We start from the raw sequence: 23,938 nt of genomic DNA on the forward strand, positions 1-23,938 counted from the left end.
TTTTGGAAGAATGGTGTTCCATCCATCCAGTAGAGTCCAGAGACTCATAGAATCTGTGCCAAGAGCATTGCAGCTGGTCTGGCGGTTTGTTGTGGCCTAACACCTTACTGAGACACTTTATGTTGGTTTTTCCTTTAATTTGTCACCCATCTGTGTGTGTATATCTATATCTATATCTATCTATCTATATATATAAAGAATGCTAATTAAAACTAACCAAGAAAATATACGTGGAACAGGACAAGTCAATTACAAACACAATTAAATGTGTTACATGACAGGTGCCATGCTTAAAGAATAATGTGTTCCATAAGAAAAGATTAACTATTAAATTACAGCATGCATTTTGTTTTACTAATATTATTATTTTTATATAGGTATTAGTAATGTGTGTTAATTCACTTATGTAGGTAAATCATGATGGTGCATTTTCCATTAATTTAGTAGTATATTAGCAGTTTCATCCAATATCTGTCGCAGTTTCACTGTACTCTTAATGAAACTGAAATTGTTCAACTTGGTAGGGTTTCATTTAATAAAGTAGAATACAAATACGTTACTCAACTTTCGAGATACAGAACAATATAAAAAGACTTCCTTAACAGGTCCATGGTTATCCAGTCTCATTATTTCGCTGATATTCTAATTATAGTATACAATTATATAAAATGTTCAGTAAATATTTTTCAGTACCCTGCTGTTATAAATAAGTCAACACTTAACATGACAACTGCTGGCTGTGCCTATATCGTTTTATTTTTTCAAATCCACGCAGTCGCTTCAGCCCCACCCCGCACAAACACTCGGTACCTAATAACAGGAAGCTGCAAGGCATGATCATACACTTCACAGACGGAGGCTGAAAAAAAAAGGAAAGTACAGTGCTTTCATTAAAGCGGAAGGTTTTGTTTTACCATAGTGCTTTAGTCTTTAGTGAAAGAATCCAAGAAAAGATAGTGAAACCCCTGTTAAATATCCTTCTGGTGGATGCATTCCTCGATTCAACCCAAAGGGAGAGGAGTAGGTACCAACAAAGGCAAGTACAACTCGCAATCTTCCATTTATTCATTTTATTTCGTAACATATGATTTCACGTGTGCATGGCCGATGATAACGTTGTTTCTTCCTGATGCGACTTTGTGTTTTTGACGATAGAGAGAGGTTTAGGCGCAGGATATAAATCATGGTTTAGACGCTCGGGTCCAACACCTTTCGCTCCCTTCAGGTAGGTTACGTTTACGCAAATGTGGTATGCGGTGCTATGCGCGGTATGTTTACTCGCAGGAGACACAATGCGTAACACATCAGCTATCTGTTTTATAACCTGTAGTCAGGAAGTAATATAAAAACAACAAAAAAACACGTTCACTGATATAGATGTCCGTTATGATCGGCGTTTCATGTTTTTTTTTCTCCTTTCATGCTTATCTAGTTTCACAACCATGTTTTCCATAATAAATCAAGCAAGGTCGTCTTTAAAATGTATATTTGATCGCGATCCTAGGAATCCTCATTTTTCACGCATTTCACTTGTGCACATGCACAGAGGATGGGATATACTGCAATGTTAAAAAGCACAAGGTTACGAATAAATGCCTACAACATAGAGCAGCTTCCGGTGTCACGTCATGACGTTAGTGTCGGTGGTATGAGTGATTGTGATATTGGTATTTTCTCACGAATCTGTGCTTTTGTCCTTTTGATTTGCAACCGTGCTAGTGTTTCAGGCTCTAGGTCAGGATGTGGTGGGTGAGTTCAGCTTGACCGTCAGGTGCCTTCGAGGTGCAGTAAATCTTTCAACAAACATTGTTTTTGTTTACTGTGTAAAGACGCGCCTCTTTTCAAATAGTAACTACATTTCTGTTGATCCCAGGAGAAGCAACCGTTTATTTCACGCAATATAATAAAACAAACATAAACAAACCAATCGTGCAAGGCAACAGGCTATAAAGGCTTTTACAACTGTATCTTTTCCAGTTTTCAATGTTGTGGTTGTTCATCTCTCATTTTCCGTGTTGCTGCGGAACAAAAGGAAATTAGTAATCTAAAATAAAATGATTTCCCCGCATCAAATTTGTATGATTAGTATAATTTTAATACATCTGATCATTTCAATATCGTAATTATGACGGGCTAGTATTTGTTTTTTGCAGAATGTGTACTCTGTATATGCACAGGTGCGTTTTCTTCAATGACAATACTACTACTACTACTACTACTAATACAAACATCAGTACTCAACTATATTACAACGCTCACTATCTCCAGACACTGGAAACAGTGATATGTCCAACAAGGGAATGGGGGTTATTACTTGTTGTTTATGTTATGCCTAATTGTTACTTAAGAAATGTTGGTCAACTCCACATGCCACATTTGCATCCCAACATCATGGTGACATCATAGTGGGAAAGAGTAAAACTGTTCAACAATAATAGATTCAGGTACACTTGGAGAGTCCACTTTTCCTTTATATAGGCCTACATCAACATTTTCTCATACAATTACGCATCATTTCCAGAACTTCCTTTCATTTGTTGGCAATCTTACTGTGGACATGACAGGTGAAAGCTGCTTTGACCAGGCCAGCTGGAGGTGCGTGCAGCCAAAAAGTTTGATATCTCTCCTGACATTTGGGAGAGTTTGGCAGAAATGCTACAACATAAATATATTAGTGTGTATTTACTTAGAAAAGTGTATGCAATTATGTCAACCTGTTCCCCAAGCAATGTTATACAATGCATGTTATAGGGTATTTTAATTCTGTGATTTAGAGCTATACTTCCCTGTGCCAAGGAGTACAGGTTTCTTGGGAACTCACTGGCTTGTGATACCTTTAATGGCTAGGTATAATTGGAAGCTCTCACAGTAGCTACTGACAAACAAACAGTGAAACTATTCCTCCTATTAAAACAATACAAATCTGATCAGTGTGTGTATTTTTCTGGCATTAGATTAAAGCTAAATCATTTTAGTTTATTTTTTTGTTTCCTTTCATAAAAAATACACAGATTGATACGTTTTTTGCAGCAGGTTTGAAAAGAAAATAGGAGTTATGTAAAAGCTCCTAACAATCTTCTGCCATCTTTGGATTAGACACATGCTAAAAATAAAAGCGCTTTCCGAGGAGTTAGAGCATTTTTCCATACCTCACTGATTTAGTGACTAGGAAAAGGCCTGCAGTCATTCTCTCTGTAGTTCATTCTGAGTTTCAAGGAAAATAACTGGTTTTGTAGAGTGGGGTGACTGACCCTGAACAGAGCTATATTAGTGATATGTAGATGTATTGGTTGTGCCTTGCAAATGTGTATTTGGTATTGTTCTGTCTAGTAAGAATAGTCTTGAATTTAATAGAATGCACATAGCAAAAATGAAAAAACCGACTCCACTGTTACTGGACACTTTTTGATGCTAATTTCCTTTATCCACTTGTCTTTTGTCTATGGTCTGTTTCAGATTTTCACCTGTAAATAAAAGTGAAATATCTTTTATGCTTACAGAGGTTTTCAATATTTTACACTGCTTGTTTTTGTCATTGAGTCAAGACCAGACAGGCCAGGCTTTATAACTGATACTAAAGCCAAAATCAGGGACCCAGAGAAATCAATTAATGTCTATAATGCCAATCAGGATCATGAAAGTATATAACCAAATATCCCAAATAGCATTCTGAGTGATTATGTAAATCTTCTGTAGCAGGCTTTACTTTGCATTACTTTACTTTTATTTTTATTTTTATATTTCTTCTGTAATTGTTTTATGTATAATAAAGTTGAACACCATTGCTAAAATAAACATCACATTTAAAAAGTCCATTTGAACTCTTCTGCGTTTAGTTATTACCATGGCTATCATTACATGGAATTATAGTTTTTGTGGGGACAGCCTGGCATGCTTTTATTACTATGCCATTTGAGTACCATACTGACACAGTATGGAAATAAAATTTGTGGAAACCAACCCCCGTGGAGACCCCTATGAAGCAAAACTGTTCAGCTCAACATAAATACCATTAGAAAACACCCTCATCAGAGAGACCAGGAAACAATAAAAATGATATCATTTAATATTTTTCATAATTCTACCTTACAATATGCCACCGCTTTGCACATGGTCAGTACACAAAGATTATACAGAAATTAAGTGGAAGTCAGTAGCAAAAGTGAAAGTTTTTCAGTTTCCTACAAAAGATAATGGGACAAATTGTACAAGGAGGTCTAAAATCCTGTTGAGCAGGATTGGCCTAGACTGTGGTTAAGGTCTGTTTTTGGTCTAGTGACAGATGAAGGACTGATATTAGAAGGAGAACCTATGGTGAATGGCAGTTTGATGTTGTGGGCCACAGCCTATGTATCTGGCTGTGTATCAAATCTGTGAATTTGGCACATAACTCAGTGCTTCCCCAATTCAGGGTATGTTGAAAGAAAATCTTCCTGGTCTAAAGACAAAGTATTGGCTTTTTTCATTAAGCTCTGTTAAAGGAGGAACTGGAAAAAAAAAAAAAACAACAACAACGTAAGATGCTGTATTATTGTGGTTTGTCAGTCATTAAGGTCATTCAGTAATCATGGTGATTTGACTGTGAATTAAAACATAATAACATAAGAATTATTGCTTTACAGAAATTGCTTCTGAAAAACCTTTATAGCTCCTCCCTAGTTCCCAGCCTCTATGAGGGTGAATTTGATAGATTGCTTTGTTCATGTGGGAATTTCAGAAAATAGTTGAGAGTGGAGCATACTATGTGTTTTTTGCAGATTATGAAGAAATCAAAATGCCACAGATACTGTTTGTTCAGAGCTTGACATTAATTTAGCTACAATCTTGTGAAACACAATCAGATAGGTAATGCATATGGTTGGATAGGCATTGCTTCAAGTGTGTCTTGTGAAACCTTTATATTTATTTATTTTTAATCCTGTTCCTTTTATGACGGAATGTAGTCTATAGCTTGCAGAGTAATACTAATCAGTAACAAGAATGCTAGGCTGTAAGTTGCATTTGAGGAATAAAAGAAGAGGAGGAATTAGGTTATTCTGATGAGTATGTTTTAAACCTTGGTCAGGATGTTCATGCAGTACACTGTAAAACAGTATTTCAGTAGGTTTTGGAAAAGTGTCTTGAATGTTTCACCCATATACCAGAGGAGTTTTAGTTTAGGGCCCCTCGACCATCAGTGTATACTGTATTATTCTGGTTTGCCTGCATCAATGAAATTTCAAGGGTAGTGCCTTCACATACATGAACATAATAATGTAATTTTACAAAGCAGGGAGTCAAACACAGTGGTTCAAGGAGGAAAGCATTTAAAACATTTGATTACCTGCTTGGAGTTCTGGCCTAATTGATAGAGCACTGGAGCCATAAAAAGACAACATAAAACCACACCTCTTGATCTGAAAGCAGGAACTGCATACATGGAGGAATGGCACCTCATTCCTCAGGACATCTGTAAGATGTATTTCAGCAGTAAAAGAAAGGCTCAGATCAGTCTACATTGTATATGGTTTGGTATTTGTTTTTCCAGTACTTTTGGTAATGTAACCTATCTGTCTTCTGTAAATGTCTTCTGTAAATGTTTTGATAGCTATTAGTATTTTGGTATTTTACAGGTTAATCACTTACTGTAGTAAGATTGTTTGCTCACACTTTACAATAAGGGGCACCCAGTCTTTATGAATACGCATACCACAGGAATATCATATGAATACCTTATGCACTTCATCAGAGTTCTGCTGTTAATCACATGTATAACAATGTAACAGTCAGGGTTAATGATGAGGTTATCGAATAGATTTGGGGTTGGGGCTTATTGTGCATGTTTTGATGGTTTAGTTTTTGACCATATCAAATGTTATCAAACTTGCATCCGCTGTTAAAAAATAAAAGCAACCTAAATAAATAAATAAATAAATGCTAGTACCTTTAATCTCACTTTTGCCAATACTCATTCTTTGCTTTTGGCATAATCCCAACTATTCATCCTATGAGCATTGAGGTGCTTGAATAGTTAGTCATGTAGGCTGTAATGTGTAAGTAATCTGAATGCTGTGTAAACCTTGTTTAAAATGAGTACAGAATTCTACTCTTTTAAAGTACTGAAGTTGTCATGAAAATGTATGATATTCTCCCAAACTGAGCTATTTAAAACATAATTTGGTGTTTTACAGATATCAGATCTTTTGTATTGCAAGGTAGTATTGATTTGTTCCACAAAGCGCTTCAGTCAAATTAAGTTTACTGCTGTAAAACAAATCAGTGTAAGAAAGGTATGACTTTAGATGTACAGTATATAAAGATAAGGTTGCGCAAAAGCTATATAAAGAGTCAACTTGAAGTTGAGTTAACAGGGTAAACTTTTTAGCAAATACCTCTGCTCACAAAATAAAATAAAATGAGTTGATTAATTCAGTATGATGAGTCCACATTAGAGTGACATTTTTATGTAATCTGTAACAGCACAGCAGTGCCCACCAGGATGAGAGTGTGTGGTTGTTAATGCCAGCTGGGTATTAACTATGCCTGAATTCTTGATCCTCAGTAATACATTAAAAAAAAAAAAAACAAAAAAAAAACAACAACAATCATAAACAATCCTTTTGATAGTTGCTACAGGCGAATCTTTTGGGATCCACCAGCTTAGAAAGATAAAATGTAGCACAGGCATTTGCAACTACTGATTGTTAAGCCTGGAAATAAACATGCTCTGTAAAGCTAATTTAGGTCTTTAGTCCATAGTCATATCTCTCCTTATGAATTTAACGCATTGTCTTCAGGTTCTCCATACTAAAACGGGAATGCCCAGATCTAGACCTGTGGAGTGCAAAATATCTTCAGCATTAGATATTCTTTGAATTAGAATTTATGAGGCCTTTTTGAAAATGTGATTTATCAACTACCACCTTAAAGATGCATTGCTATTATGCATTCTTCATGATGTTTATTAAGGCTGTCAGTTGTAATTTATGCTAATTATTGAAAATTAATTGATTGGTTAAAGTATGTTTTCTTATAGTCATTAGTCTGCATTGTAATGCAAAAAAGTATAATGCCTGATATTTGCACCTGATAATAATTTAATCATTATTAATCAAATATTTAGGCCTAGCTAATTGCTAAATTATATGTAGACTTATAGCCTATATGTTTATGTGTATATTTCAGTGAATTCATTGTTTCCACATGGTATACTAAAGCACTTGCCATTAATGTACTGGAACCTACTGACTTTTAAAATTGTGAAGGCCTGTATTAGCCAGCTGTTAGCAGTTAGAGATGCATTTTTTTAAAGTTATGAGCTCCAGCTGTGAAGTAGAAGCACCTGTTTTGAATTTTATTATGAAATACATTCCTTCAGAATTGGCTATATTGAAAGTAGTACCTTAAATATGCCTTATTTGCCTTTGAAATCTACCTAGTAAATTGATTATGTGTTGAGAAGATTAAACCAGAAATACAAATGAAATACATTTCTGATTAGAAGAAAGTGTCATCTTACTAAAAATTCTGTAGTTTTCTATTAGCGGGTGTGTCAAAGTTTTGATTAAATCTGGCCCATGGTCTGTACTCCCATGCTGTAAAGTTTGTATTTACTAAAAACAAAACAATACGTCAGTGATGCATACACAATCATTTTATCTCCTTCCCTGTAGACATGGTAACTCACTTACCTACACACTTTAATCTATTTATCTTCAGGCTTTCCTTGTAAAATAACCAGCAGATGATTGTTTAGCCAGATTAGGTTTCCACATAGCCTTCTTAACTAATTTTGTTCTTAAAAAACATCAAGCTAAGTGGGACAAGAACACTCCATTACAAGGGGAAATTATTTCATTTAAGGAGTTGCATATGTACTATTATCTTTTTAAATGGGCATTAAGCCATTGCAAATGTCTATGGTTCAAGCATAGTTTTCTCTATTTTATTTTTGGTCCCTTTTCATTTTGATAGTGTGTGTGTATATATCAGATTTACATATGATTATTCAAACATTGTGTTTTGACTTAACAAAGTACAGTTTTGAATCTCTGCTTATTTTGATGTAGCTTAATGTAGCTTACTTAAATACTGGGGAGGGCTAACATTTTCATGAACATTTGTATTCAGATGGCATTGTTACTATTGGATAGCACATTAAAAAAGAGATTAAAACAGAGATTAATGGTGATTCACTTATGTATCACATGATTATTCCGGCTTATTTTTTGTAAAACAAATTTTTTATTTAAGTCATTTGACTGTGTACACTGCAGGAAACTGGAATCAAATGCAGTGAAAATGATGAGTGGTAAAGATGTACAGCAAAAGACAGTTTATTTTATCATGCATGCAAGCAAGTAAAATAACTGAGAAAAGGTCAATGCAAGAGGGCTACAAACATCACACCTGTTTGTTTAATATTTAAGAACTAGATGGCCCATCTGCATGTAGAGACCAGATGGCTTGGATGACTTTTCTACATGAGCTGAGCTTTAATTCAGATATCAGAAAGCAGCATTCCCAAACTGTGGCCTTTTTGAGTATTACCTTTAGCTGAGCAATGCTAAATAATATTATTGATTGGAAAATACATAGAAATGTCATTATTTAGGCTAAGATGGAAAAGTATGCAGGTTTGGTCAAATAGTTCAGAGATCGCTGATTTGAATATTGTTCTCTTGTACCCTGGTGCCTTGTAATTGCTGCTTGCAATGTGGAAAGACATGGATGCTATTTCAGAAGACACATGCATGTTGTCTAAGAAAATCTACTTGCAAAACTTAAATGCAAAAAGGTGAAATAGCTTATGTTTTTAAAAACAAAACAAAACATTTTTCAAACAAGACCAGGCCAGGACACCAGCAAATGATCTAGCCACATTTTAGATGTCAATTAGTAGAGTGATCATTTTTGCTTAATAGTACAGAAAGATTAGTTTAAAGAAAGTTTAATTTAGCAGTGAAAATATGTGAACATGTAGGTCTGTGTTTTGGTTCTTCTTGAGAGCACTATGGAAAAACTTAAAAATGTGAATTTCCAATGCAAGAAATAACTAACAACCATTTTCATGGTACTGAGTAATCATCCTTATTGTTATAGATTAGTCAATCAATGATGAACAATAATTTCTAACAGCAAATCCAGTTAGATACAAGTATGTGCTATTAAGTTATTCAATAGATACAGGAATCAGATCCAAATGGTAAATAAAACACACAGGGCTGTACATTAACTGAAATTGCGAACCTGCCAACTGGATTTTGGCCAGCCTGCCCAGATTACAGACAATCTTGCATTGCAAAAATATTATTTTGATTTGTGAATGATAAACAATTAAACATTCCGCACTCTTGTTATTTTTCTTTGTCAGAATCGTGTATAGAATAATACTATAATTATACTAAATGTATGCAGAAACGTATATTTAAAAATACCAAATTATAGAGTGAACCAACAAAGTTCAAAATGATGGCTGTGCAAAATGACCCAACATTGTTCTTAAGGAGTTTTAATAATGGTGTGTTGCACTGCCTTCATATTTACGCATGCTATTTATTTTAATTGAGCTTTAATCTTCTCATCCACCATTTATTGAATATCACTACACAGTTTAATTTTATCGTAGCAGTGCTGTTGCACATTATTATTATTATATTATCTGTCAAAACTAAACCCATTTAGTGTATTTAAGTGCCATATTACATTCTGGGTTTTAAAGAAAACATTTTCTGAAATGCAAAAACAAAAAAAACAAAAAATCAGATTACTTCAACCTAAACACAACCTAAAACTAAGGCATGAATTGAAATAATAATGAATAATAATAACAATACATAAACATTGCTTTAAGTTCGTGCAACTTTCTGAACTACAATTTTCAACCTAACTAAAGTTCAGGCATAGCTTAAGCCTTTACTGTCTTCTTGGAAGGCTTTGTTGCATTTGTGAGTGGCAAAAAAGAAAAAAGTTCTGGCAGGATCGTATCTCCTGGATGAGGTAGATATGGTGTGTGTGTGTTAACAACAGGAATGAAGCTCAGGCTTTCACAAATTGACTGCAGCATTTTATTTTTTATGTGGTTATTTTCTTGAGCAAAACTTAGCTAACTTAGGGACATCATAACTAGCCAACATATTGATTTATGTTCTTAACTAGCCATTACATATAGCCATAATTAATGCACATTCTTCACTAGCCTTCATCTCAACTAGCAACCATATTGAAATGCTAACATTAACGTGTCGGGTCTGCTCTGTGGACTGGATGCTTTCTGCTGAGATGCTGAAGCATTTAAGAACATAAGAAAGGCCATTCGACCCATCGTGCTCGTTTGGTGTCCATTAATAACTGAATGATCCAAGGAACCTATCCAGTCTATTTTTAAATGTTCCCAAACTTTCAGCATCTACCACATCGCTGGGGAGTTTGTTCCAGATTAAGACTACTCTGTGTGAAGAAATGTCTCCTGTTTTCAGTTTTGAATGCCTTGAAGCCCAATTTCCATTTGTGTTCCCGGGTGTATGTGTCCCTGCTGATCTTGAAAAGCTCCTCTGGTTTGATGTGGTCGATGCCCTTCACGATTTTGAAGACCTGGATCAAGTCCCCACGTAGTCTCCTCTGTTCCAGGGTGAAAAGGTTCAGTTCCCTCAGCCTCTCTGAGTAGGACATTCCCTTCAGACCTGGGATAAATCTGGTTGCTCTCCTTTGAACTGCCAGAGCAGCGATATCCTTCTTGAAGTGTGGTGCCCAGTACTGTACACAGTATTCCAGATGAGGTCTAACTAGCGTATTGTAACATTAACATTACTGCCCTTGTTTTAAATTCTACACTTTTGACATTCTGTTTGCCTTTTTATAGCTTTTTTATTGCTTCCCCACATTGTTTGGCTGGAGAAAGTGAGGAGTCCACATGGACTCCTAGGTCTTTCTCATGCGATACTTCATCTAGTTCTATTCCTCCCATAGTGTAATTATAGTGGACATTTCTGTTACCTGCATGTATTACCTTGCACTTGTCTACATTGAATTTCATCTGCCAGGTGTCGGCCCACAACTGAATATTATCTAAGTCCCTTTGAATAGCCTGTGCTTCCGAGATTGTATCTGCTGAGCCACCTATTTTAGTATCATCGGCAAATTTGACAGGTTTGCCAACTATCCCAGAGTCCAGATCATTAATATAGATTAGAAAAAGCAAAGGCCCTAATACTGATCCCTGTGGAACTCCACTAACAACCTCACTCCAGAAGCAACTCTTCTAATCGACACCCTCTGTTTCCTATACATCAACCAGTTCATAATCCATCTACTTACATTACCCAGAATGCCTACATCTTCCAATTTGAAGATCAGTCTTTGGAGTGGAACCTTATCAAAAGCTTTCTGGAAATCAAAGTATATCATATCATATATGCTTTCATGTGATCTACAGCTGCAGTTGCATGTTCAAAAAATTCTAATAAATTAGTAAGACATGATCTGCATCGTCTAAACTCATGTTGACTATCTCCAAGAATATGGTTTTCATTAAGATGCTCCTCTATTTTCTGTCTAATCATTTTTTCCAACATTTTACAAGTGGTGCAAGTGAGACTGATTGGTATGTAATTTCCTTGTCCCCTTTCTTGTGGATTGGTATGACATTTGCTGTCTTCCAGTCAGTTGGCACATCTCCGGTTCTAAATGTCATTTGGAATATTTGAGTTAGCGGCCTATAAATCATTTCCCTCGTTTATTTAAGTACTGTTGGAAATATACCATCTGGCCCAGGTGATTTGTTTGTTTTTAATTCAGCTAGTCCCTTTAGAACCTCCTCCTCATTTATCCTGGTCTCTCTTAGGGTTTGACTGGACTGATTGTTAACCTGTGGCATGTTATCTGTTTTTTCTTTTGTAAAAACCTCTGTGAAATACTCATTTAGAACATTTGCCACATCTTGTTCATTTTCCAAGATACTTCTGTTTTTGCCCTTTATCCGTTTCACTCCCTCCTTTATTGACCTCTTGCTGTTGTAATATTGAAAAAAGCTCTTTGCATTAGTTTTAGCTCCAAGAGCTATGTTTCTTTCTATTTCCCTCTTTGCTTTCCTGATCCCTTTCTTAAGGTCTCTTTGCAGCTCAACATATTCTTTGTATGTTGTTTCGTCTCCATCCCTTTTGTATGTGCTATACAACATTTTCTTTCTCTTGATATTTTTTTGCATACCTCTATTAAACCATTTTGGCCAATGTTTTCTGGTCCTCAATTTGCTAAGTTTTGGTACAAATTTCTCCTGTGCCTCAAGTAGTATATTCTTAAAATGTACCCATCCATTTTCAACTGAATCTGTATCCAGTGTGTTCCAGTCTACCTCTTTCTAAATGCTGCCTCATACGTCAAGGTTTGCTTTTCTAAAATTGTAGACCATTGTTTTAGACTTGGTCCTTGTTTTTTGAAAGAATGCCTCAAAGCTAACCATATTGTGATCACAATTTGCCATTGGTTCTCTAACTAGTGTCCCTCTGACTCTGTCTTGGTCATTTGAAAATATCAAGTCAATACATGCACTCTCCCTGGTTGGTTCCCTGACAAATTGAGTTAGAAAGAAGTCATTTACTATCTCAACCATTTCTATTTCTGCTTCTGTAGTCCCAACCGGGCTTTCCCAGTCTATGTTTGGGAAATTGAAATCCCCCATTATAACAGCCACATCCTTGCTACATGCAGTCCTGATTACATTGTACAATGCAACATCTTGCTGGATATCTGAGTTGGGTGGTCTGTAACACACTCCTACCACTAATCCTCCAGATCTGTTGTTCAGTTTGACCCACAAACATTCCGCTACTGGGATCTAATTTGTGTTCATATAATGCTACCCCACCCCCTCTTCGATTTTCCCTGTCCCTCCTAAGCTGTGTGTATCCTCTCAACTTGTATTCATCCTCATCATTTTCTGTAAGCCATGTTTCTGTCACTACTACAACATCATTTTCACATGCCAGCACTGTGGCTTCTAGGTCTAACATCTTGTTCCTTATACCCCTGGCACTGAGGTACAAATACTTCAGGACTTTCCTACTAGCAGTTTCCCTTTGTTTTCTTTCCTTAGTGGAACATCTGCCATTGTCAGAGCTCCCTGCCCCCCTGGTTACTAGTTTAAATGATTCTCAATTACTCTGCACATACACTCTCCCAATGCATTAGCCCCCCTTCTGTTTAGATGTAGACCATGGGCATGTGTATTTTGTATTCATGATACATTATTTTTACTATGTGATTGTGGGCAATGACAAATTGGGAAATGCAGAACATGGATTGAGCTGATGTCATCAAGGTTTTAAAATATGGTTTTCATGTATTATTATTTATCTGTTATCTGAAATGGGTGAATTTACAATTGTATTATATGCAGACGAACATAATAAATTCACAAGTAGGATTGGACATTTGAAATGTTTTCTCTACTTGAATTATATCCTTATTTTTAGTATTCGAGGGGGTGCTAGTGGTACTGTGTACAGTGAGGGGAAAAAAGTATTTGATCCCCTGCTGATTTTGTACATTTGCCCACTGAGAAAGAAATGATCAGTCTATAATTTTAATGGTAGGTGTATTTTAACAGTTAAGACAGAATAATAACAAAAAAATCCAGAAAAAAATGATGAATTGATTTGCATGTTAATGAGTGAAATAAGTATTTGATCCCCTATCAATCAGCAAGATTTCTGGCTCCCAGGTGTCTTTTATACAGGTAATGAGCTGAGATTAGGAGCACTCTCTTAGTGCTCCTAATCTCAGCTCATTACCTGTATAAAAGACACCTGTCCACAGAAGCAATCAATCAATCAGATTCCAAACTCTCCACCATGGCCAAGACCAAAGAGCTGTCCAAGGATGTCAGGGACAAGATTGTAGATCTACACAAGGCTGGAATGGGCTACAAGACCATCGCCAAGCAGCTTGGTGAGAAGGTGACAACAGTTGGTGCGATTATTCGCAAATGGAAGAAACACAAAGTAACTGTCAGTCTCCCTCGGTCTGGGGCTGCATGCATGATCTCACCTCGTGGAGTTTCAATGATCATGAGAATGGTGTGGAATCGGCCCAGAACTACATGGGAGGATCTTGTTAATGATCTCAAGGCAGCTGGGACCATAGTCACCAAGAAAACAATTGGTAACACACTACGCCGTGAAGGACTGAAATCCTGCAGCGCCCGCAAGGTCCCCCTGCTCAAGAAAGCACATGTACAGCCCGTCTGAAGTTTGCCAGTGAACATCTGAATGATTCAGAGGAGAACTGGGTGAAAGTGTTGTGGTCAGATGAGACCAAAATCGAGCTCTTTGGCATCAACTCAACTCGCCGTGTTTGGAGGAGGAGGAATGACCCCAAGAACACCATCCCCACCGTCAAACATGGAGTTGGAAACATGCTTTGGGGGTGTTTTTCTGCTAAGGGGACAGGACAACTGCACCGCATCAAAGGGACGATGGACGGGGCCATGTACTGTCAAATCTTGGGTGAGAACCTCCTTCCCTCAGCCAGGGCATTGAAAATGGGTCGTGGATGGGTATTCCAGCATGACAATGACCCAAAACACACAGCCAAGGCAACAGAGGAGTGGCTCAAGAAGAAGCACATCAAGGTCCTGGAGTGGCCTAGCCAGTCTCCAGACCTTAATCCCATAGAAAAACTGTGGCGGGAGCTGAAGGTTTGAGTTGCCAAACGTCAGCCTCGAAATCTTAATGACTTGGAGAGGATCTGCTAAGAGGAGTGGGACAAAATCCCTCCTGAGATGTATGCAAACCTGGTGGCCAACTACAAGAAACGTCTGACCTCTGTGATTGCCAACAAGGGTTTTGCCACCAAGTACTAAGTCGAAGGGGTCAAATACTTATTTCCCTCATTAACATGCAAATCAATTTATAACTTTGTTGAAATGCGTTTTTCTGGATTTTTTTGTTGTTATTCTGTCTCTCACTGTTAAAATACACCTACCATTAAAATTATAGACTGATCATTTCTTTGTCAGTGGGCAAACGTACAAAATCAGCAGGGGATCAAATACTTTTTTCCCTCACTGTAGTTCTGACATGGCCTGAAGGTATGTTTGGGGTCATTATCTTGCTGGACAATGAACCCCTGACCAACCATGCATATACCAGAGGGTATTGCATGGCGCTGCAAAATGCTGTGGTAGCCATTTTAGTTCAGTGTGCCATTCACTCTGTGCAAGTCGCCGACTCTAGATCCAGCAAAACAGCCCCAAAACATCGTGCTTCCTCCTGCATGTTTGACAGTTGGTGTCACACACTGATGAACCATCCTTTCACCTACTCGATGTCGTACAAAAACCCTGCGTGATGAACCGAAGATTTAAAATTTTGATTCATCAGTACTCACTGACACCTTGGCTTTCTCTAAAGGAAAGATCTACACTTTTAAAGGTTATAATGGTCTGTCTGTCTTCCTTTGTTAATTGCCTTTTTCTCACCATTATGATAGCAATATACTACAACTTTTTTGATATGCGTTTTTCTGGATTTTTTTGTTGTTATTCTGTCTCTCACTGTTAAAATACACCTACCATTAAAATTATAGACTGATCATTTCTTTGTCAGTGGGCAAACGTACAAAATCAGCAGGGGATCAAATACTTTTTTCCCTCACTGTATGTATGGGGGGGCTTGGGGGTGGATGCTAGTGGTACCATGTGATTTCAAATGTCACAACCCTTAGGATAATGTCACACAAATAGCTTATTTTTATATTTACTTTGGACAAAGGTTTTTCTTTCTTTTTAATAAGCCTACACTTTTTTTTATCTCCCAGAATTCAACTACTCACAAGTAATCAAATAATAAGATCCCTTCGAATATTCTAATACTCATGCTCACATAATAGTAATAGTAATTAAGTAATATCATCAAAAAATACATACAAAATAAACCTGACTACCTGTTTGAAATTGCAGAAATGCAATACATTACCACATTCTGGCAAATATACTGAACAATATAACAAGGGAAAATGCTTCAATTAATAGGAAGGATTACAATAGGGTATGTTAGACCAAAATAAACTAAGCACCAGCACTAAAAGTGTAGAATACATATTTCATCAAGAGATGAAAGAGATTCGGACTACCCAGAAAATATCATCAATCAAGCACACATATTTTTCTCAAAAATCTCGATAATTACTTATTTATTTTTGCTATCCCCAAATCTTTCAAGCTTTACATGCCGATTTTTCTGAAATGAGCATGGCCCACTAATACTGCCATTAGAAACTGGCCTACTTGAAAGCATGTATTTTATATATTTTATTTTTATATAGGTATATTTTTCTCCCCTCTGTGTCATTTTTCTTGGCGAATATCATTGTTCAGCAATGTTTTTTTTTCTTCTTTGGAAGACAATCATGACAGCTAATAAATCTTCATCTTTAACCTCAGAAACAGATAAGGCAGGGTGCTAGACTTAAAAATATCACCCACCCAAGTCTGATTGGTACAAATAACTGACCTTTAAAGGTGGCTTATTTTAGTTTTTTCTTCTTATTGCATTTATCTTTCAACACTTTCTACTTATAATTATGGGACATTTTAATTGAATATGGATATGCTGATGAATGTGGAGCTTTTGAAGTATCTAAATGAAGTTGCAATATCAAAGTAGCTTTACAATTGCATTATAATACAACTACAGCTAAGCACAAAATGGAACAGATACATATCTGGTAGCTTGTCCTTGTGTATCATGCAGATATTTGTACCAGAAGCATTAAAGTACTGTGAACCAATTGAATCCTTTCATTACTGCAGTTTTGTAATGCTTTAAATTGTTACTTGTGTAAACTGCAAGTCGCCCTTTATTAGCTAAAACATAGCAATTCAAAATAATACATTTTACAAATTCCAATTACAATTTACACAAGTACAGTAAGAGACTTCCTACATCCTGGACGGTGAAAGCTAAGTTCTGTCAAGATGTAGGGTTACAGACGAGGGCTACGGGAAAGGGGGCAAGGAGGAAAACAATCAAGAATGCGAGGAGCATAATAAGCTGAAGTGCTATCTAGCAGGTATAGAGGACTAATATTACAAGTGCTGTCGAAAGAGATGCGTCTTGAGTAGCGCCGGAATGAGGTCAAGGACTCTGCTGTTTTGAATTCGGTGGGCAGGTCGTTCCACCACTTAGGGGCCAGGGATGTGAAGGAGCGGGCTCTGGAGGAAGGAGAGTGGAGAGGAGGCAGAGTTAGCCTTCTGGCACTGGAGGAGTGCAGTGGTCTGGTGGGGATGTATGGAGAGACGAGGGACTGAAGGTAGCTTGGTGCAGTGTGGTCAAGACAGCGGTAGGTGAGGGTCAAAGTCTTGAACTGAATGCGTACCGCTATCGGGAGCCAGTGGAGGGAGCGGAGCAGTGGAGTAGCGTGTGCGAATCGTGGCAGAGAGAATACCAGACGAGCCGCAGAGTTCTGGATGAGCTGGAGTGGGCGGGTAGTGGATGCAGGCAGGCCGGCCAGGAGGGAGTTGCAGTAGTCCAGGTGGGAGAGGACCAGTGACTGGACGAGTAGCTGAGTCGAGTAGTCTGTGAGGAAGGGACGGATCCGGTGTATGTTGCTCAGGAAGAATCTGCAGGTGCGCGTCAGCGTGGTGATGTGCTGGGAGAAGGAGAGCGCAGGATCGAGGGTGACTACTAGATTTTTAGCAGAAGAAGAAGGAGAGAGTGTGGTGGATTCCAAGGGGATCGAGATGGGGAGGTCAGCAGAAGGTGAGGAAGAGTGGGGGAAAAAGAGGAGATCTGATTTGGAGAGGTTGAGCTTGAGGTGGTGCGAGTGCATCCAGGCGGAAATAGCAGACAAGCAGGAAGAGATGCTTGAGGGGATGAGAGGGTCAGAAGAGGGAAAAGACAGGAAGATCTGGGCATCATCAGCGTAGAAGTGGTAGGAGAAGCCATGGGAAGCGATGAGGGGGCCCAGGGAGCGAGTGTAGAGAGAAAACAGGAGTGGGTCCAGGACGGAGCCTTGGGGAACACCTGTGAGGAGAGGTTGGGGGGTGGATGAGGAGCCTCGCCATGTCACTTGGTAGGACCGGTCGCTGAGGTAGGAGGAGAACCAGGTGAGAGCAGTCCCAGAGATCCCAAGGTCAGCGAGGCAGGAGAGGAGGATGGAGTGATCGACGGTGTCAAATGCTGCAGAGAGATTAAGGAGGATGAGGACTGAGGAGAGGGAGGCCGCCCGAGCGCGGCTGAGGGAGTCAGTGACGGGAAGGAGAGCCATTTCAGTGGAGTGAGCTGTGCGGAAGCCGGATTGCAGAGGATCAAAGAGTGAGTGTTGGGACAGAAAGTCCGAGAGCTGACGTTGGACCACCCGCTCGAGAGTCTTGGAGAGGAAGGGTTCTGAGGAGAGGTGGCATCAAGGGTTGGTTTCTTGAGCAGTGGGATGACAGCAGCTTGTTTAAATGCAGAGGGGAAACAGCCAGAGAGGAGTGTGGAGTTGAGGAGGGAGGAGATGAAGGGGAGAAGATCAGGAGCGGTTGCTTGGAAGAGACGAGAAGGGAGAGGGTCCAGGTCGCATGTTGTGGGTTTGTGACGTAGGAGGAGAGCAGAATCTTCAGCATCTGAGAGAGGTGAGAATGAAGAAAAGGAAGCTAGGCACATTAGACTTTTTTGTCTATTTTTAGTGGGTGAAAAGAAGTTTCTTCACTATGGAAGTGAGGGCTCCCTCACTTAATATTTAAGCCTATCTATTGCTAGAAGGGCACCCATAGCCTAATGTATGTGATACTTGAGTGAATGCAATGTATATGATCATAATATGTAAAATAAATGTGCATTTATGTATTAGGTTATAATGGGGTGATTTTAGTTTTGTTCATATTATAGACAAAAGTTGAAGTGTAGAGAAACATGTTTATTTTTTATTTATAGAAAACCTATACATTTTTTGTGTATGTTTATGAGTTACTGTTCTAATAAGGAAACATGAAAACCTTTAAACAATTATGTTAAGAGCATTATAGTTTATTATGTTAAAGGAATCACTAGCCTATGTTTAAATTGAGAAAATAACTTACTTCAATCAATATTATTGGGTTTCCTTTCATTTCAGTGTTGTGCAGCTCCACTAGTTCCTATATAGGTTATGACTAGGGAGGGTATAGACTTTTTTTGGTGGTATTGTGACATTATTTTCTTTTTGTCTTGTTTGTAGATGTTGCTAATATGTTAACTGGGTAAATGTCATCATGACCTTTTATACATTTTTCATATATGTTATATGTTTAGAAATCTATATTATATGTGGTTGGGTGTATTTTGACTAAAGCTAAGGTCACACTACACAAATTTTAGCCCGATTTTAGACCAATTTGGTCCTCCCGACAAATCTGCACTGATCATGACAACAAGCAGCATGGTCGGGGTGTGTGTCCGCTACTGATGAACATGTAGCATGTGGAGTGGGTTCACAATGCCATCGCTTGCCCCCTGATCCAATCATAAGCTAGTTGGAGCTGCTACAATTTTATCAAACATGTTTAATATTTATGTTTCGAATCGGCACAGGTGAGATGATCAGTCAGACATTCTAAGAACGGAGATTGGGGAAAAAAAATATAATAATGACGAATAAACGTGATGATTATTTGATTTTCATAAGTATTTATTCAAGTACTTCAAATAACAATGTTTTTTTTGGGGCAGGTTATTTGAAAATACTCCAATACAGGGAAAATAATATTTTCAAATACAAATACCAATTAGTATTTGTAATTGACCCAGGTCTGCGCAAAATATCGATACCTAAAATGAGATGATCATACTGTGGGTTGGATATAGCCTGTGACTGTTGCTCACCTCCAGCTCTATACAGAGGAGGAGTATACAGGCCATATTCACTTCAACCCCCCAGCCATGTCTTCAGCCACATTCTCTTCTCCTCTTTTTTTTGTCTGCACAAAAAGGCGAGCTTGTGAGTGTCTAGGTCCATGTTTGTTAACTTTTTCTCTGGATGGATCATGCGTGTTACAGCCAAATTTTGGGGCTTTTGAGGCTGTGGGTCAGAGATCCCCACGACAAAAGATTTCAGATCAGATCAGTCAGATCAGTTAAGTGTGTGTCCCCCTGTACTTAACGATCGTGTAGTGTGCACTCCTTCAAAACGCAAAAGACATACATTTGGTGAAAGACGGTCGCTCTTTGGAGAACATGCGTGCGCTGTTCACACTGCACTGTAGCCTACACGGTAGTGCCTGGAATAAAATAATCATGCAACATAATAGCAGCAGTTCTGGGTGGTGAATTTTTTTTTTTTTTATGACTGCAAACTGATGGATATTTCAGAAAAATATGGTGATGCGGCAATCAAACGTGCAATAAATGTTATTTTTTAATGATGTTCGTAAATTTTCAGATTTCCCCCATTGACTTCCAGCAAAGTAGCTCCAGAGTTTGCACCCCCGTGACGTCACGGCATATTTTTCGATCTCTGATTTCTTTTACATAGAATGAGCTGGACATGAAAAACACACTCCACAGAATGTTTCTATTTATAGAATAACTTGCATAGGACTGTCGAGTGCCAAATATGCTAATCGGAAATTAATACTTTGTAGGTAGTATGTCAGTTTCCGATGTAAACAAATCAGTGGCGATGACATAAGGTAAAATTATGATTTGCCTCATCAAGCATGTAATCTAGCAAAGAAGCCTGCCTGACTTAGGCAACTGTGTTGGGAAGTTGGGTGGTCCCTTATGTTGCACCATTATATTTCTTGTACTAGAACCTTTGGGCCATAGTGAGACAATTAGAGCACTTTATCTGTGGCATTGTAGTGACATGGTACAGTTCAGTTACCAAAAACTGCCTTTAGGCTAAATATTCTGCCAATTAATTTGCTTTGAAATGTTAATATGTTTTTCTGTTTTAGTTTTTCCATGATCCCGACCTGTATTTCATAGCAGAGTATCCTGTTCTGAAGCTCACGGCGTAATTCTAGTATACTAATTCAGTATTCAGACATTACCAGTATTAGGTACTGCAGGTCTTCATGGCAGCAAGACATGAGTAATTAAAGTTGCAAAGATTCCTCCTCAATCATTTCATTAAATTTATATTTGTGGAATAATGAGCTTGAAGCTGTGACAAATGGCGCATTATGGACACTGGAACTGCCTGAAACCAAACCTTAAAGTGGCCAACTTGGTCAACTTATTTGATTTGACTTGTTCACCATCCTCACAAAAACACTATTAGAGTAATATTAATAAGTACAAAATTATTTTGGCCTATGGGGTTGCTGCTGTAATTTCCTCTTTTCCCTCATAATTAAAATGATCCAGTCGTATTGATTTCTAACTTAAACCAATTAGCGTACTCAGGAGTAATGTAGGTCAGCTCATAAAGCTGGTGAAACGGGCAAAAATTGCATTTGAAATTAACAACTACAATGGTGAATTTTGTTAATTTGAAGACCACAAAAGTCCTTCACCTTTGGTACCCTACCCATAGGGGCATTTGTAGGTAGGAGTACTTCGAACACTTTTCTCAAGTCTTCCTTGCCTTCTGTCTTTCAGTGAGCCTTTACATTTTTCACCTCCTCAGCTCTCTGTTTTGCTTAACATTCTCTGCTTTGTCTACACACTGCACTGGTTCTAAATTATACTAAATAATAAATAATGTGCCTTGAAGAGGTTTGTTTTCATGAATGGCACCATAACCCCCAGTATATTGTTTTTATTTTGGACAGTAGTGTATGGAATATTATGATGATGGCCTGTACATGTTACCAGCATGATAATGTCAGAGCATTAAAACATGACAAGGCATGTTTAGAGTCCTAAACTTCATCCCATAGAATGCCTCTGGAATGACTTGAATGCTATTTTAGGTAGGGTAGGGTGTAATCTAATAAAGGTGCACACTACTGTTAACTTGTTTCTGAGGGAATTCATGTCAGTTGAGTAAAGTTGAGGAGTAGCCTGTATTACAGTAGTGCAGGCTTTGTTTCATGACCTCAGAGTTTTGCCCAACATGTATTTCCTTCCCCATCACATGTCCCTAGAATTTCCTTGGGAACATCACACAACATGTCTGTTTAATTATAATTTATATGCAAAATTAGAATAGAAAATTTTTAATAAAGCCAAAGCACTAACAAAATTAAGCAATGCACCTAATTAGCTATCCCCTCAAATTTTCTTAACAGTACAGCTGAAAATAGTTTTAGGCCTATATCACAAAAAGGGATCTTATTGTTTTTTTTAGCATAACCTGCTGGCTGATACTTTTGTTGTAAGTAGCTATTCCATTCTATTTCTAAGAGTATGTGAAGAATAATCTTTCCTCAAATTACTCAACATCCACCTGTTCTTTTTTTATATTATATATATATATATATATATATATATATATATATATATATATATATATATATATATATATATATATATATTTATAGTATAGTAGTAGTATTTCAAAGTTTAGTAAGTACTTGCTTGTATGTTTTGTTTTTAAAGCAAAACAAGTGTTTTTCTTTCTGAAATAATGCATACAAAAGAAGATAGTAGAAAATAACATTCTATAGCAGCATTAACTTTAAACTATTCACCTCTTTGTTTTTCTAGATGTAGAATTGCAGTAGGCCTATATAAAAAACATAATATTTGCAATATTTTCTTATTTGGTTTAATTAGCAGTTTAACAACTTCCCCACACATTAAAAGAAAAAAAAAAACTTCCCAGGGGTTGCCTGTTATTAGTTCTAACACTAACTGAAGCCTGTCTGCATTCTGATTCTTGGTATTATCCAGGAAAAAAAAAATCAGTTCAGTTTTGTCATGCTTTGTTTTAAATGTACAATTACAGGTTTTGGAGAAAAACAACCTTATTTTATTGTGACTGGATGATACCACAGAACAAGGTTACGGCTTGTATTTGTAATGTATGTTCTGTCAGTCCTTGTTATGCAATATTCAGGCTTTCAAGTTCTTGCTTGAACTTCTTGCATAACTACACGCATTACTTATCATGAGCAATGACATTTCATGAGAAATCTTTACTCGTTTGGGCCTGAGTTTGCGATTTGCCATTTCTAGCTTTTTTGTGTGTATTTGTCTGAAACCTTTTATATTTTCTAGTATTGTCAGTCCTATGTCCTCATTCCCAACTGTAGATTTGTGTAGAGGGCAAATGGAATACTGCGGACCAAGCAACAGTGCCACAGGTAACATGCACATGTCATAATTTAATGTGTTGGGATAAACTGATTAGCTGAATTAAGTGAATAATATATTATTAATATAATTTCAAAATATAAATAGGCCTAGTGACCATGTCAGATTTTAACCTTACTGAGCAGTAGCCTACGTTTAAAATGCTCTGCCGTGACTCTGGGAGTGACTGTCTTTGCATGCATAATTTGATTCCTGCAGCGCACAGCATCTCTGTTCATCCTGGAGAGAAATGGGGGGGAAATATATAGAATACCTGAATCAAGTCGGTTAATTATTTTACATGTTAAACTGTAACAACATCATATATTAAATAAGAAATACGATTGAAAACTAAATGAACAAATTAATAATTATTTTAATATATAGCAGTACAGGTATACCAATATTCAAAACATTGTAACATAAATTTCAACACGTTTGGCCAATATTTAAATTATAGCACTGGAAACTTGTTTTTCGTTCCAATAAAGCACTTCAGAGTTTGAATGTGTGTGTGTTCAGAGGGGATGAGAGAGTACAGATTTCTTTTATAGGACATTATTGGTTGACATTTTGCATTTTAGCTGGTGTTTTGTTTTTGTTTTTTTCCCCCATGTTATAGATCTATGTAGGATGTAGATGAAAAGTATCTCCTTATTTAGATCTTACTTCTGTTTGCAGTAAGAAAGCAAACCCCAAATCTATTTATTTTTTTGAGCATGTACATCTGTGAGGAGGATATTTATTTATCTGATATT

The 23,938-nt window shown here is 37.4% G+C and overlaps 1 protein-coding gene across 1 annotated transcript in view; it reads left to right on the forward strand.

The window, feature by feature from the left end:
• Positions 1 to 823: 823 nt before the first annotated feature.
• Positions 824 to 23,938, forward strand: part of LOC136760585 (myelin basic protein) — a 134,010-nt gene continuing 110,895 nt past the window's right edge. Inside the window, 1 exon segment of the mRNA XM_066716061.1 lies at positions 824 to 1,036. Within this exon segment, the coding sequence (XP_066572158.1) occupies positions 988 to 1,036 (49 nt within the window). The 5' untranslated portion in view covers positions 824 to 987.

Source organism: Amia ocellicauda, chromosome 10 (assembly GCF_036373705.1).
Source record: "Amia ocellicauda isolate fAmiCal2 chromosome 10, fAmiCal2.hap1, whole genome shotgun sequence".
Lineage (NCBI taxonomy): Eukaryota > Metazoa > Chordata > Actinopteri > Amiiformes > Amiidae > Amia > Amia ocellicauda.